We start from the raw sequence: 12,925 nt of genomic DNA, 5'->3' as shown, positions 1-12,925 counted from the left end.
AGCTTCGAAACACATGAAATCAGAACGGTATGGAAGGGCGGGACAGACCATGCGGCGTCACAGCAGGACAGAACCATGACAATGGGCGTGAAGGATTGGGACGGCACCACTGACGCCGGCTACTCGCCGTAAATTCCCAGACCCACCAAACTCAGGAGACACTTTCTTTTCCAGCGTCTGAACAACACTTAAGATCAACCATATGCTGAGCCCTAAGATACATTTCAAAAGAATCAAATCTTAAAGAGAATGGTCTTAACCATAAAAGAATTAAATTAGCAATCAAAGACAACAGGGTATCAAAAAAAATCCCCGAAGAGTTAAAATTTGAACACATTTCTTTCTTTTTTTTTTTAATTTTATTTATTTTTTATTTATTTGACAGAGGGAGATGACAAGCAGGCAGAGAGGCAGGCAGAGACAGAGAGAGGAAGGGAAGCAGGCTCCCAGCTGAGCAGAGAGCTCGATGTGGGGCTCGATCCCAGGACCCTGAGATCATGACCTGAGCCGCAGAGGCTTAACCCACTGAGCCACCCAGGTGCCCCAAAATTTGAACACATTTCTAAAAACAAAAAAACATGGATTAAAGGAAATTCACAGGGAAAATGAGAGAATACTTTGAATGAAAATTAAAATGTATCAAAACTGGTGGGCTGTAGCTAAAACCAGGCACAGAGGGAAACCTACAGCCTTAAACAAATGGACTGGAAAAGAAAGAAGGTTGAAATTTGATGATCTAACCTCAAAATGAATAAAGATCAGAGAAAAGAAAACAGACGGGGGGCATCCACAAAAGAGAAAAATCAAAGTAAAAAGCCGTTTCTATGAAAAGAAGGCTGTGATTGACAACCCCGTCGCAAAACCGATGAAGGAAAGAGAAGACACAAACAGGGTTTGCTTGGTGGGTCCCACACACGTGAAAGGGACACTAGGAACCGTTTTCGACGGTCAACTCAACAATGCACACGAACGGGATTCCTTGAGAGATGCAAACCACCAAACTGACTGACACAAAAAGAGACAGGAAATTCTGAACAGCCCGGTATCTGATAAAGAAATTAAACAGTAGCAAGAAAAGTCAAGGTCTGAGTCATTTCAGTGACAAATTCAGTCACACATTCAAGAAAGAAATTACACCCATCTTTTAAGTTCCTCTTTCAGAATCTGGAGGAGGATGGAGCACCTCCCAGCCTGCGGGAAAATGCCTCAAGCCCCTACTATCAAAACCTAAGAAGAGAAGTACAGGTCAATATTTCCTCGGAAGTAGAAACACAAAAATTGACCAAAAAAAATGCTAACAAATTAAGTCTGGTAATATATAAAAATAACTAATTGTGACTAAAAGATGTGGGTAAAATAATACATCATGACTCACAGAAATTCATGCTAATTCAACACACAAAAAAAATCAGTGTAATATACCTCCCTAATAGCAGATGGGAAGGGGCCCCTGGGTGGCTCAGTGGGTTGAGCATCCAACTCTTGGTTTGGACTCAGGTCGTGACATCAGGGTCGTGGGATCAAGCCCCACGTCAGGCTCTGTGCTCAGCATGGAGTCTGCTTGAGATGCTCTCTCCCTCTTACCTCCACCACCCCCCAAATAAATAAATCTTTAAAAATAAAACAGGAGGTGGGGGGAAAAAAAAGAAGAAAAACTACCTGATTATGCCAACAGATGCAGAAAAAGCATTTGGCAGAACTCAAAACCTAATGATGAGGACATTTCTCAGCAAATCAGGGAGAGAATTCCCTCAGCCTATTAAAGGGGCTCTAAGAAAATCCTACAACCAACAGAATATTTTGTAGGTGCAGGCATGAATGATTCCCCCATAGGAGTGAAAACAAGGCAAGGATGTCTGTTTTTACCACATATATCCAATGTTATTTACACTGGGTTTCTTAGACACTGCAATAAAGTAAAAAAATAAGTAACGTGCATTAGAAACTGGAAAGAAAGAAAACGACCTTTGTTAAAAAAATAATGAAAAACTCTTTAACATCTTTAAAGTGCACAACTAAATGGTTTTGGTATATTCACGGGGTTGTCCCCCTTAGAGAACCACAGCCTGAGTTTAGAAAACTTGTCATCACTCGTTAGCAGTCACTCCTGAAAAACTTCCTTCCTGGACAATGAAAATTTAGAATACGACTTATATTAACATCAAAGAATACAAGGAACTTAAGAGTGCATAAACTGAAAGGTGTCTGTGATGAACAGGAAGATTAAGTCCCGCAAGAAATTCAAGTAGATCCAGTCAATGGGGACAGCAGCCCCATGTTTGGACCAGAAGATTCTACGGCGTCCGCTTTCCCTAACTGATCTGTACTTTCAAAGCCACCGCAAGAAAGTATTCCGGGGGCCTTCCTGGTAGCAGGGAAAATCAACCGAGTCACCCTCTCCCCCAAAGGCACCCAGGTAAGTCGATGGGGAAAGAAAAGTCTTCTCAACAGACCCTAACCTCCCAGCACACGAGCATTTGTCCAAGATGGGCCACAGGCCTGAACAGAAACACCGGCCCAGGGCACCTGGGGGCTCAGGAGGTCAAGCCACCAACTCTTGGTTTCGGCTCAGGCCATGATCTCACGGGTCATGAGCTCGAGCTCCGCGTCAGGCCCTGAGCTCAAACCAGAGTCGGCTTGAAATTCTGTCTCTGCTCCTCCCCCTGCCTGAGCGCACTCTCGCACAGTGTCGCACACTCGTGTGCTCTCTCAAATAAAATCATATACACACACACACATATATAAGTCATATGTATAATAAATGAAATCATATATATGTGTGTGTGTATATATATACCCAAAATCTTCTTAAAATCTTCTTAAAAAAGAATACCTTGCTCTCTTCAGACAGACAAAGATTTCCTGGAGAGAACACACAATATCATAACAATTTTCAACATTTTATAGCTTGGATGTCAACAAAATTATAAAAATCTGCTCATTAAGAGACACCACTTACTGCCACGGCAAGCCTCAAACCAGGCAGAAACATGCCCAACACTGACCTGTACCTCAAGTATATTACCGACTCCAACAGACCAGTAACAAAGACGCAAGGCAGGAAGGGGCTTTAACAGACACTTTGTTAGAAAATACTATGTGATGGGCACCTGGGGGGCTCAGTCGGTGAGGCGTCTGTCTTCGGTTAAGGTCAGGATCCTGGAGTCCTGGGATCGAGTCCTGCGATGGACTCCCTGCTCAGCAGGGAGTCTGCTTCTCCCTCTGCCCCTGCCCCCCAACTCATGTTCTCGCTCTCTTTCTAATAAATAAATAAAAATCTTAAAAAAAAAAAAAAGAAAAAGAAAAAGAGGGGCACCTGGGGGGCTCAGTGGGTTAAGCCTCTGCCTTCGGCTCAGGTCATGGTCCCAGGGTGCTGGGATTGAGCCCCGCATCAGGCTCTCTGCTCAGCGGGGAGCCTGCTTCCTCCCCTCTCTCTGTCTGCCTCTCTGCCTACTTGTGATCTCTGTCTGTCAAATAAATAAATAAATAAAATCTTTAAAAAAAAGAAAGAAAGAAAGAAAAGAAAAGAAAAAGAAATACTACGTGATGTGCAAATGTAACGGAATTACAGCTACGAGCACAGGAAAAGTGCTCAACTCACTCTCAGGACATGGAAATTGAAACCACAAAGAGAAACCATGAGACACCACTGAAACCTCAAAACTCCCAAAGACTGACCGTCCCACACACTGAGGACACGGGACAACCAGAACCTTGCCCGGACGGTGGGAGAACAAGGCCCAGCTGTCCCTCAGGACAGCTCTTTCGCGGTTTCTCACGCCGCTAAGCCTGCACCTCCCCTGTGTCCCGGCAACTTCACTCCTGCATCCAAGAGAAACAAAAACGTGTGTCCCCACAAAAGACTTCAACAGCTTTGTTCATGATGGCAAAGCCCAGACAGCCCAAGCATCCAACAAGAGGATGACGAAACTATGAAATACTCGTATCATGAAACCGTCCTCGGCTACTGATACACACAACAATACGAGTCCGTCTCAACGACGTCACGGCTGGTGGAAGGAGCAGGTGGGGGAGGCCACCTCACAGGCTGTGCGACTCCTCTGTGTCCCGGCCCCTCCCCCCAGCAGGGAACAGATCAACGGTGACACAGGTCAGAGCACGGGGCTCGGGGCTGGGACTGATTCAGAGGGCACGAGGAGACGTTCTCAGCTGACGGGCGGGCACAGGAGCTTGTCCAAACAAGGACCTACACCCTTAAACTGTATCAAGATGCGATGAAATACACGAGACATTACCAGAAAGCTCCGGGGAAGGGCCTGCCGTGTGCAGGGAGAGCCACGCACATCAGTCACGAGCGGTAAAGGGCGAAGCAACAGATACCTGTTCACTCTCCTTGGGCATTTCTCCGGCTTGATGTCCAATTCGTAATGATAGATGTCAATTTTTGGAATGTCCATTTCAAAGAAGTTGGCCTGTAACTTGATTGTTCTCCCGGAGGTCCCGAAGTCGGGTCTAGGCGGAGGCTTGAAGGCATATCCTTGGATGGGCGGCGGCGGCGGCGCGGGAGGCGCGAGCACTGGAAGGGCCAAGAGAACGCGGGTTACCCAGGGAGCAGCGGCTTTCCCGGAGCTCGTGCGCCGCCTCCACCGTGCGGCCCGCCCTTCCCAGCTCCCGCGGACCCGCTGTCACACGCCACCCCCCACACACGCGTTCCTTCCTCCTCCTCCCTGTGCTCCCACGTTTCCGTGGAAAACCTGCCTCTCCCGCCCCTACCCCTCTCCAGGTCTGCGTCACCAGAGAAGCCCCATCCTCAACTGCCAGGCCCAAGGGACCCTCTGTCCCTCGAGGCCCCGTTTCACCGTGCACAGGCAGTGAGGGAAGCTTCCTAACGGGGTCTTGACTTCCAGGCACCCCCCACCCCCTGCTGACCCACTTTCTACACTCCAGGCCATCCCTGTCCCCATGCCTCCGTGGCTGGCCCCAGACAAGGCTCCAACTGTCAGCCGTCCGGCGAGCACCGTCCAGCCTCAGCCTTGTCGTCTGCCACCCCCAGACCTCCTCAATCCCGGGCACCAGCCTTCACTCGTCACGGCCCTTACTCCTGTCTCTGGCTTGCTGTGTTCACAGCGCCAGGACACGCGCGTTACACTGCGCTGTAAGCCCACTTGGCGGTCTCCCCGGCCGGACCCGGGCAACTTGAGCAAGGTCACCTTCATGCCCTAGAGTCTAAGAGCACTCGATGGACCAGACGAGCCCAGAAACATCTGGTCAACCTCCTTCCGGTTGTAACTATGGAGACTGAGGCTCAGACAGGTGAGGCAAGGCTGCGGAGGCCTCTCAGACAGGGTCCCTGACCATGAACCACCAGAGTCAGGGACGAGGATTTCTGCAACGTCCAGAGTCAAGAAACCCGAGCCTTCCCCACAGCGGGGCTCACGCAGGCACCCTGCCACGGCTCGCCTGGGGCACCACTTCCTATCCCCAGCCCCCACTCCAGGGGCTCCAGACAGCTGTGCTCAGGTGACTACCCACACCACCTCTCCTGTCCCTGGAACCACAACGCACCCCCTTCTCCGCAGACCAACAGCACATTTCCACAAAGGAGGGGCCTCAACGTCAAGCCACTTCTTGACTTCAAATGCACCGCAGCGACTCACTGCTCATGTGCGTGTCTGTACATCGCTGCCCTGTCTGTGCATGTGACAGAGACCGGGAAAACGGGACCGTGCGAATTCTCAGGAGACAAGGCCAAAGGGGTATGATGCATACAGAATTGAAGGGGCCAAGAACCCCACGCTGGTGGCCCCCCCGCATGCCGGGTAAGTCATTCACTTAAGCAAGGAGCGTACTCCTCCCCTACAGACAGTACAGAAACTTCACCCCAATGCAAATTTTCACTAATTCTAGTAAAGTTCAAACTGCGGCTTAGGAAAAGAAATCAACTAAATATTTTTCCAATAACAGAATACTCTTAATTTTTGCTTGTCTTTTTTTTAAATCCTCCTCATTAAAAAAAAAAGAAAGAAAGAAAGAAAAAATCCCACGTACTTCAATCCCTGCTGACATTTACCGGAAACAAAAGTATGCTACTAAGAATAATTTAAGCTGTTTTTACTGCATTTCTGACCTAGAAAAACTCAGAGCCCTTCAGTTACTCTTTTTGTTTTGTTTTCTTTCTACGAGAAAACAAACATGCTTCAAAGGTTATTAATCTCACTGAGTTGTGCCACCTGGAACCCTTCAGGTCTGTCTCACTGAGCAACTCTGACGTAGATGCCATATTTACGGACTCGCACACCACACATAGCCCTTCAACAAGCTCGCGTGTGCCCCTTCCGCGCTAGGTAACGTCCAGGATGAAGGATACAAAAATAAACGGTGCTCCCAGGCAGCCCCCGGGACCCCTCCCAGGCAGCGTGGGAATGCACGGGGCGAAGGACTGGGCGGGTCTGCTCCTCGGAAGCACAGGCTACGTGCGATCCCACAGGCCCTGCCCCTGCCCAGGAGCGGACTGCACCGTCTGCCCACACGCCGTCCCTGCTCCTAGGCAGAAGCCTAACCTACACGACGCATCTTGAGAACGCAGAAACACAGTGGAACCGCACGAGTTGACAACTGTGCCCCAGGAAATGCCCAGCCACAGAGACACGGCCCATTTCAGGAACCAGAGCACCAGCCACACCGAATAAGGGCTTTCCAGTTTACACGGTGCTTTTCACATGTTTCTTGACTGTGCATCACAGCTACGGAGCCAAGATGTTGCCTCTGAAAAGGGAAGCCGTCCAAGGCTCAGAGAGGAACAGCGAGCTGGGGTGCCCGTTTCTGAAGCAAGGCTTCCTTCCGCCCCTCAGCAGCCATCTGTCCCCAGCTAGATGGGGATGAGTTTACCGTCCTAAAATCTAACCACTGCCACAGACGTGCCTGCAGCCCATTTCTCTGGCTGAGCCCATTTCTCCTGTCTCCGTGATAGCCACCACTTCCAGAAAACTGCCGCGGGAAACAAGGGAACCTGCCCATGGCCCGGGTCACTAACCCGTGTCAATGAAAGCCGCAGGAAAACACAATGGCGACACGTTCATGGAATACGTGACTTCACTAGCTATTTCTTCCTTGCTTCTAGCTTTTAACCCGAAAATCCTGAGAGCTCTGGGCCGGTGTGCGGAGTACACGACCACGAGCGAAGCCCTGACCGTGCCCCAAGCAGAGCAGGGGGCCGTCCCGGCAGCTTCAGCCCCCCCCCCCCCAAGGAAATGCTCCTAACAGGAGGATAAAGACTCTGGTCCAGCCTCGCCCTCGGGGAGATCTGGGACTCATGCCTCACGGAGAGTCAATCCCGAAGTGGTAAAATGCTAAGACAAGCAGGACTGGGACCCGGAGGGGACCTCACACAGGCCACGCGGCAGCGCAGCGCGGGAAAAGGGACAGAGCGGCGGGCGGGCGGGGGCGCTCTCGTGGGTGTCAGCTCTTGGCCCCAGGGGAAGATGATATTCTGAGATGAAAACCAAATGCTGACCAGCACACACACCTTCTTCACGGTCAACACAGATGACTCGGAAAATTAATTCCAGTGTCGCCTAGAGAGCAACTCGCCACATGCACCCTTCCCGCTCTCCCGTGCCGCAGGAGGAACAGAGAAGCTGAGACACCGGGGAGCAACGGGGAGGGGCGCTCCATGCCCCAAGCCCACTGCCCCCAAGCTTGGCCATCATGTGCTGCGGAGATGGGGGATGGTTCTCAGCTCAGCCTCCCCCCCTCAGGGACCATCAACATCTGCTGAATACAGGACAGCCCACGAGGAGGATCTGGGGGGCTTCACCAGAGAAGATGCCCCTGAGAGACTCAGTGGGGACTTCGCCCCAAAACCCGACCCTGCGGTAAGACCCCAGGTCCTCTCCAGCTGGGCCGACACCGCCACCCTTGCCGGGCCCAGCAATCCTACCCACCCCCCAGGTGCTCCCATCTTCTCCCCCCCACCCCAGACACGCCGCTTCCCTCTGCTCAAAGCTCTGCCTGACGCCCAGGCCTGCATCTGCCCCCGCCCCACGGCCCCAGCAGGTGCACCCCCTCTCCCACCTGGCCACGCGGCACACGGCTCTGCTGGGAATGTGTTTCCACTGTGTCCGTGCCATCGGACTGCTGCTCTGGGGGGCGAAACCCTTGGGAATAGGAAGGCAACCCCTCCTTCCTCATCCAGGAACACTGGATGGTCACCGCAGGACGGGACCTCAGCAGGGGGAGGGAAATGGCGGGTCCGAGGCAAGCACAGTCCCTGGCCCACCACCGACCCGACGCACCCACGAGTCGCACCACGGACCAGAGCGCGTTTCAAGGGCAGGGGAGCCCCAGCATGTAAGCCGGAGCTGGTAACGCAGGCAATGAGTGTTTGCAGAACTGCTGCTGGTAACTCAGCGCACGTGCTCAGAAATTCCATTTTTAGAGCCACGTCTCCATCAGTGAAAGGGAAACATAGTGAATGAGTAACCGACTTCCTGTATGAGCGACTGGGTCACGGCAACTGGGAAGTTTTGCTGGTTTTTTTTTTCCTTTCTTTTTTTTTTTTTTACAGGCACCATGGAAAGCGAGCCTGTCGCTGTGTTCTAAGTAAGGCTTCTGCGGGTCGGGGCTCTCCTCCCCAAGAAATCCAGGTCTCAGGGCGGGGACTGTCACCCACCTTTTTTCATGGGAGGGTCCCAGAGCAGGCTGTGTGACACCTGCCCTGCGCACAATCTCCTCGCAGCCCCCTTGCCAGAGTGGGACTCCCGTCCCAGCCCTCCCCTAAGTAAGGGGTGCACACACAGGACAAGAAGTGGGGTGACCAGAGAGTGAAGGCTTGTAGAGGCTCTCCCACGTACCAGATAACTGAGAGCCTGTGGGTCCGGGTCACCTGTCTTCACTCAACTACAGGTCACAGAGCACTTTCTACAGTGGCCTCCGTGGGTGACTGCTTACCGAACACGTGGGTCTCGCTTCCCCACCTGTGATGATGGACAGGGACCAGGTGGCTGCTTTCATACAGTGCAGTTTCTCTGATGTCAAAACACACACTTATTACAGAAGATACGGAAAAATACAGAGAACAGAAAAGTTGCCTGTGACGCCACCAGAGGTAATCCCTGTTCAAAGTCAGTCTCTGCACACACACGCGACACACAATGTGTGCGCTTGTGCTGACACAACCATGCAGACTTATCCATGCAGACTTATCCCTGACGGCTTTTATCTAACGTCATACTACGTAATTCTCCTCAACGAATCTTCGCCGACGGCCGTACTCACCGAGCCGTCTCCTGCCGATGCATTTCAGCGGTTTCCAAACATTCACTTTAAAAAGTAAACGCTGTGCTGAAGGCCCACGTAGGAACATCTCTACCTACATCCTTGGAGCGGAAGCAGGGGGCCCGCCGGAGGGCTCAGCGTACGAGGGGGACCCCGCCTTCCACAGCACCCACCGGGGGCTCCCGCAGCCACCGACCGCCGCTGCCACCCTTCTACCCGCATACGGATAACAGACTGTCCGATCGATGCTCGCCCCTCGCTGGCTCAGGCTCCAGGTTCCCAGCCTCTAGAACGAAGGACTTGCTGACCCATTAACGTCCTGAATCTGACCCCAGGCCAGGCATGGACCCCGCCCCCTGGAGCACAGGGTCTGAGTGAGAGGCAGCAGTGCACGGACAGGAACCGGGTCCTGAGCCCGGATGCAGGACGAGCACCGTCCCCGAGGCTGCCGCCAAGCCCTGCCCAGCCCGGCCCCACCGCCCAGCATCTCTGCCCTCCCTGCTACGGTGACCCACATGTCAGAGGCCTCTAGGCTATGGGCACACCACCGCTTCACGGCTCAGCTTGGGAGCTGTGTCTCCTGCTCCCCCACACAGCCAGTCAGGCCTCTGGGGTGCCCTGGGCCCCTTCAGCCACTATGCTCCGTGTCAGTCCCTTCCCGGGGTCCAGGCGACCACACGATGAGTGTCCTTCCAGGACACATGTCTGTTGGCCTCAGTACCCAGCCAGGAGCCATCCACGTGCCCACCGAAAGGACCCAGGAGACATGTGTGCAGGAGGCCAGACCCCCCACTTCTCAGCTCCCCACACCCTAGCCGTCTACAGTGGCGTTCTGTGGTTTCTCTCTTTTTCCTGTCCTGGCTTCCTTGAGAAACAAGTGAGGCCCAAGGCCCATCTCTGCCCCAGGAGCTGCCAGGAGGCGGCAAACACCTGCTGCTCTGTCCTGCCTGCCCCCCTACCGCAGCCTTCATCAGGGCAGCTCGTCTGGCCTCAAGTTCAAGTCCTGCCACCAGGTGTCCCTAGGACCAGGACCGACCAGGCCAAGTGCCCTGGAGCCAGGGCCCTGAGAGTGAGACGCCCACCACCTGCGGACGACAGAGCCCCGGCCCTGGAGAGGGAGCGCCCCCGAGCCAGGAGGTCTCAGCCCAGAAGCCACGCAAACAACTCGGAGGGCCTGTGAACTTGGGCTGAGCTCAAAGTGAAATGTATCGCTCCTTTCCCTCATGAACAAGGACAACCAAGCACACGAGGACACACCAGGACACAGGGAAACAGAAGGCTCCCCTGCCACATGGTGGCAGTTAATGGGTTCAAACCCACTGCTACTTGGGGGCACTGGAGGGCTCAGTCAGTTGGGTGCCTGACGCCCCTCCCAGCTCGTGTGTACATGTGCACTCTCTCTCTCTCAAATAAGTAAAAAACCTTTAAACTCACTGCTACTTCAAAATCATGGTATTTACTAGACCGGCTGCTGGACCCTCACTAAACGTGGTAACATTTGTTCTGTTATTTTGTTAACTGTACTTCGACATGACCAGCTTTCCTCGTCATCCTATGTGTCTTGTCCTGTGCCTTGAAAAACATTCTTATTCTACCCATAACCTTGACCAGCCTGACAAAGGGCTTCATGATCCCAAGTGCGTGAGAACCGTGTGCTCCAAGGGGCTGGGGTGGCCTCATCTCTAAGCAGAGAAGACGGCGTCTCAGTTCCCCATTATGTCGCAAACCGACACCCCCCCCCCCCCAGGTTCGTGGTGGTCTAACGGGTGGGCGGTTAGCTGGTCCTCAGACAGGGAGGGCCCCGGAGGCAGCATCACGCCCCGCAGGCCTGCAAACCAGGCTTTCTGTCTCCATGGCCGCCCCACCAGCGCCTGTCCGCGATGTGATGTGAGCTCAGGAGTTACCAGCTGCCATGACAACGGCTCACCAGGCTCACGGCACAGGCTGCCTACCAGGCAGGGGCTCGGCGCTGGGAATCCGAAATCAGACAAACCTGCTAAGGCCTGACAGCACGGCCTTGTGTTCAAAACGTGAGGCCCATCTGCGTCCCAAGACCAAACCTGTACACGGTCTCAGGACCCCACAGCTCTGCCCATTCACATAGAAGCAAATCGGGGGGAAGAAGTGAGCAGTCGCCAGGCACGTTTCTCTGTGACGAGCACAGAAAGCCCACAGCAGACAAGCATCACTGTTCCGAGAAGCTCTTCGTTTCTGCTGTTTTCTAAACACCGAAGCACACGGAACTGAATTCGAACAAACCCGCGTAACCCGTGTGGCCTGCACTCTGGCGGGAGACGCTGGCTCGGAGCAGCCTCGGCCCCACACCCGGCCTCCTCCCACCGCCACTGCCCCTGTGCCTCACAGCCAGGACCAACGCCAACGTCTCGGCGCCGGCTTCCACCATCAGGCCAAGAGCAACATCCCTGGCCACTGATGACACATAATAAACAGCCGAATTTGGGGCCAGCAGTCACCTTGGAAACCGCGGGGAGAAAGTAACTCACCCTTTCCCCCGAAACCTGCTCTGAGTCACGGACTTGGGGTGAGCCTGGCTCCAGGAGGGTCTGGGAGCTCCGCCTGGGGGAGGGGCCCGAGGAGGAAGCCCACAGAGAGGGGAACCTGGGGCTCCCATCCCCACTAGGGCTCCTGTCACCACATCTTACTAGCAGCCCAGCATCTTCCAAAACAAAAGCACCTGGGTGACTTAAGTGTTCCTCAAGATACACGTAGCTCACAGAGTCATTAAATTAACACAGAGTCTGGTCCCCGGTGACCGGCAGGTGACCACTGGTCCAGGCTCTGGATTAACTGGCTGACGTGCCACTCGCTGTACTGGCTGTAGGGCCAGCAACACAGCGTTCCTTCAGGAAGGGAGCCCAGCCCGCCTGCACCCATGTCTCAGCGGGACCAGGACGGTCAAAGATGTGCCCCCGAACACCAGGAAGCTATTGTCAAGCTCCTTCCAGAGCCTCGAAGCGAGCATTGGTATTCAATGTCATGTACCCTCCGTTTCCTTCTAGAATTCTGTTTTCACTATACTGGGCATCAGCCAGACATTATGAAGACAAAAGAAAGTGACAGAAATAGCTCAAGGCCGTCCAGGCCTCCTATGCCACAATGTGGGCCAGGCCGGGCATCAGCTCCTTCGGGCTTCTGGACCTCCCTGGAAGAGGCAACAGCAGCTTTGGGGCTGAGTGACTCGTCAGGGTCCCCGGCTGGGCAGTGGCTGGGTAGGACCAGCGCCGAGGCCCGTGTGTCTCCTGGACCTTTGCTTTCACCGTGGGCTAGAAAAGGACAGGTTCTGAAGGCTCCCGGGGCCCAGACCAGAGAGCAGAAGCCGTCCGACCAGCACTCTCCGGCTACAACAGGACAGACAGACGGCCACTCAGCGCATTCACCTGTTGCCTACACAGGCCGCTACGGCTTACGGCCCCCCAAGCCAGCGGGACTCCACCGAACACAACCGTGGCAGCCCCTCTGGGGAGATGAATGGAGCCATCCTCAGAGCGACGCGTCACGACTGCAGACAGGGACACGTGCTCCCGTCGGCTGGAGAGAAAACAGAACCACACTGTGTGCAAAACAGGGTTAGACCGGGCGACCGACCAGCCGACCGGCAGGAAAAGAAGCCAAAACCCCAAACCAAACGTCGCCCGAGCTCCCCGAGAGATGGGTTCTGTCTGGCCGA

At 53.9% G+C, this 12,925-nt stretch overlaps 1 protein-coding gene across 3 annotated transcripts in view; it reads right to left on the bottom strand.

Annotated features, from left to right (window-relative positions):
• AGO2 (argonaute RISC catalytic component 2) overlaps window positions 1–12,925 on the bottom strand; it is a 97,187-nt gene that overhangs the window by 44,167 nt on the left and 40,095 nt on the right. For 2 of the 3 annotated variants that reach the window (XM_032873474.1, XM_032873473.1), the window contains exon 2: window positions 4,342–4,537. In XM_032873474.1, coding sequence (XP_032729365.1) covers window positions 4,342–4,537 — 196 coding nt within the window. Of the gene's footprint in view, window positions 1–4,341; window positions 4,538–12,925 lie in introns of those variants that run through there. The other variant, XM_032873475.1, reaches the window with a different exon arrangement.

Source organism: Lontra canadensis, unplaced genomic scaffold (assembly GCF_010015895.1).
Source record: "Lontra canadensis isolate GAN:19392208 unplaced genomic scaffold, GSC_riverotter_1.0 scaffold49, whole genome shotgun sequence".
NCBI lineage: Eukaryota > Metazoa > Chordata > Mammalia > Carnivora > Mustelidae > Lontra > Lontra canadensis.
The sequence above is the reverse complement of the archived record's forward strand: the minus strand, read 5'-3'. Positions and strand labels throughout refer to the sequence as shown.